The 2,500-nt window shown below is 39.7% G+C and overlaps 1 protein-coding gene and 1 long non-coding RNA gene across 5 annotated transcripts in view; one reads left to right on the forward strand and one right to left on the reverse strand.

Moving 5' to 3' along the window:
• Nucleotides 1–1,661, forward strand: part of LOC138016293 (carbonic anhydrase-like) — a 30,117-nt gene extending 28,456 nt beyond the window's left edge. For all 4 annotated transcript variants that reach the window (XM_068863461.1, XM_068863464.1, XM_068863463.1 and 1 more), the window contains one exon: nt 231–1,661. In XM_068863461.1, coding sequence (XP_068719562.1) covers nt 231–350 — 120 coding nt within the window. In that variant the 3' untranslated portion in view covers nt 351–1,661. The remainder of the gene's footprint in view (nt 1–230) is intronic.
• The window catches only part of LOC138016294 (uncharacterized), a 2,642-nt gene continuing 823 nt past the window's right edge, over nt 682–2,500 (reverse strand). Inside the window, exon 2 of the long non-coding RNA XR_011125767.1 lies at nt 682–2,500. This exon is cut by the window's right edge and continues 334 nt beyond it. This is a non-coding gene — a long non-coding RNA (uncharacterized lncRNA).

Raw genomic sequence — 2,500 nt, forward strand, 5'->3', positions numbered from 1 at the left:
GCGTTTTTCTCTGTCCTTGTGTGGGCCTATTTCCATTAGTAGGGCTAACGCTCACATGGTTTATATGGGTAGAAAACTAGCACTTCACATTACCCTCTAATAGTTAAGTCCACTTCTAAACTAATCATTTTTCGCAGTAAAAGTCCTTACATTCAAGTCATTGCCCAGATTAAATAAGAAAGTGAGAAGATGGAGTATAATCTCTTTTGGTTTTCTCCATTGTATTTCAGATGGAAAAGTTCAGAAGACTGGAATCTCCCTTCGGTAAAAATCCTCCTCTCATGTGCGACAACTACAGACCACTACAGCCGTTGAATAATCGCAGGGTCTTTTATGTCCACCAGTTTTAGATCACTGAAAAAGAAGCCCCCACGGATTATGGAGTAGTGAACGGGATGGAAAGGAACTGGGAAAGAGGTTGAGTTGTGCCACCGGTTCTTAAAACCCTGACCAAAGTACAGGGGCACCCAACGTCAATTTCCGGAAAATATCTGTTCGGAGGACGATTTGAGATCTAGAATTTTCGGAACATTTGTTGTAAAATTTCTTGCTTGCCTGCCTCTCCTAAAATTTTCGAACATCTGAAAAATGGTATAATTGCCCATTTTTAACGGATTTTTACCTTAAAAAGTTCACCTAGAATTTTCGGGGACCTTTTTTCTGCCTGAAATTTTCGAAAAGGTAAGTTTTGATCACTAGAATTTTCGGATCACTAGAATTTCAGCTAGGAAATCCGAACAGATGAAAAAATTTTAGGGGATAAAAATATGCCTATATCTACCGTTTAAATACTAAAATACGTTTAACAATGCTATGTTTAAGTGGTTTTGAATTATATTCTCATTGGGTGCCCCTGAAAGTAAACTTTCCATACGTTCCCGATTGCTCGAGAGGTGATTTAACGGAAGATCTCAATTGTCCCGCTGGGTTCAGAGGAGCTTGGTAATTCCAAGATATCTTTCATTTGTACGATGAAGGCTGCCAAAATGACATCTTTCTGAATTGTAACCGTTTTAAATTCTCATATCCTTCTTTATCTTTCGATCTTGTCCCGCTCGTAGGGTTCTCGGTACGGTTTCCGTTTTATATAATTGAGTACAATTCTTTGGCCTTCGCGGAAAGAGTATTGCGCTCGCGGTCAACGTTTCTTAATCGTACGTAATTAAACACATAGCGGAGAAGCTTACCAGGAGCTGTACAAACGGGACAACATCGAGGGATATGAAAACTGAAAGCGGGTACGAATCTCGAAAGATTTCATTTTGACACCCTTTATCGTACTAATTAAAAGTATTTCGAAATTATTGGCAAGGTCAGACGTACGAAACCAAAACTATTAGAGTTTCTGGTATTCTCCTGGAACGTCTTCTAACGCTCCATTGATTTGTCCTGCCTTAAATATTAATGTTTTTCAAGAAATAAATTGTCACTTCAAGACATTAAGTCCATTTTGGGACGGCAAATCGCTTTCTTTCAACCCCCCCCCGCCCCCCTACCTTTCCTACCTTACCATGTCTACTCTACTTGATTACAATTTAATTGACAGCTGAAGTATAACACATAGATAGCGATTGTCACTTGCACCATGTAAGACGATATTATATTCACTGAAGTACGTGACGCAACTATTGGATAAACAAAATAAATGATGAGTATCTGAACAGTTTTCTATTTCTTACTTCATAGCTTATACAGAGATTGTACTGCTTCGTTTCCATGGGTCTTTTTTGACGAATGCAGTGCCCAAGCTCGAGCCAATTCTCGCGCTCTTTACGCTATTTATGAGAAAAACGTTGGCGCCTGGGGACGAGATAACAGGAGGACAGTTGATATATAGGGGACCATGGTCAAACCTTTCATTAACAACTCTTCCTTGTTTACAAACTCCTGTTACATTAATACCAAGAGGTCACTGTAGCCTACACTCGAGAAGGTCTAAAAAATAGCCCATTTCCGACTTGCTGCGTGTCTCAGTTTCAAAACGAGTCCTGGTGCACAACCATTCAAATGTAAATTAGTTGCGTATTCTTATGCAAATCAAACTCATTTCCCTTACAATAGTTGAGCACCAAGACTCACTTCGAAACCGAGACTAACAGCAACTCGGAAATGGCCCATTACTTTGAGGTATATTTCCCTACGGACCTGTACCGTCCTCTCAACTCTTGTATGTTTAAGGTCGTGTCGACTGAAGCCTGGTTCACACTTACAACATAACGAGACAACGGAAATGTCAAGGACTGACGCAATAATATGACTAATAGCCTTGAGCATTGGCATAAAACTGAACATCAGTGTACTTGAATCGATGTCTCTAAAGAAAAAAATGGACGGCAAGCCTTGACTATTTGCTGTAATTGGCACGAGGAAAAAGAAAGATTCCTGCTGGGCCCAACAATGTTGAATGTTTTTGATAGTAGGATGGTAAATTTTTAGCCCGGTAAATAAATGGAGTATGGGATTTATTCAACACTGTCTCACGCAAACTCGGAAAAAAGGA

This window comes from Montipora capricornis, chromosome 9 (genome assembly GCF_036669925.1).
Source record: "Montipora capricornis isolate CH-2021 chromosome 9, ASM3666992v2, whole genome shotgun sequence".
Classification (NCBI taxonomy): Eukaryota; Metazoa; Cnidaria; class Anthozoa; order Scleractinia; family Acroporidae; genus Montipora; species Montipora capricornis.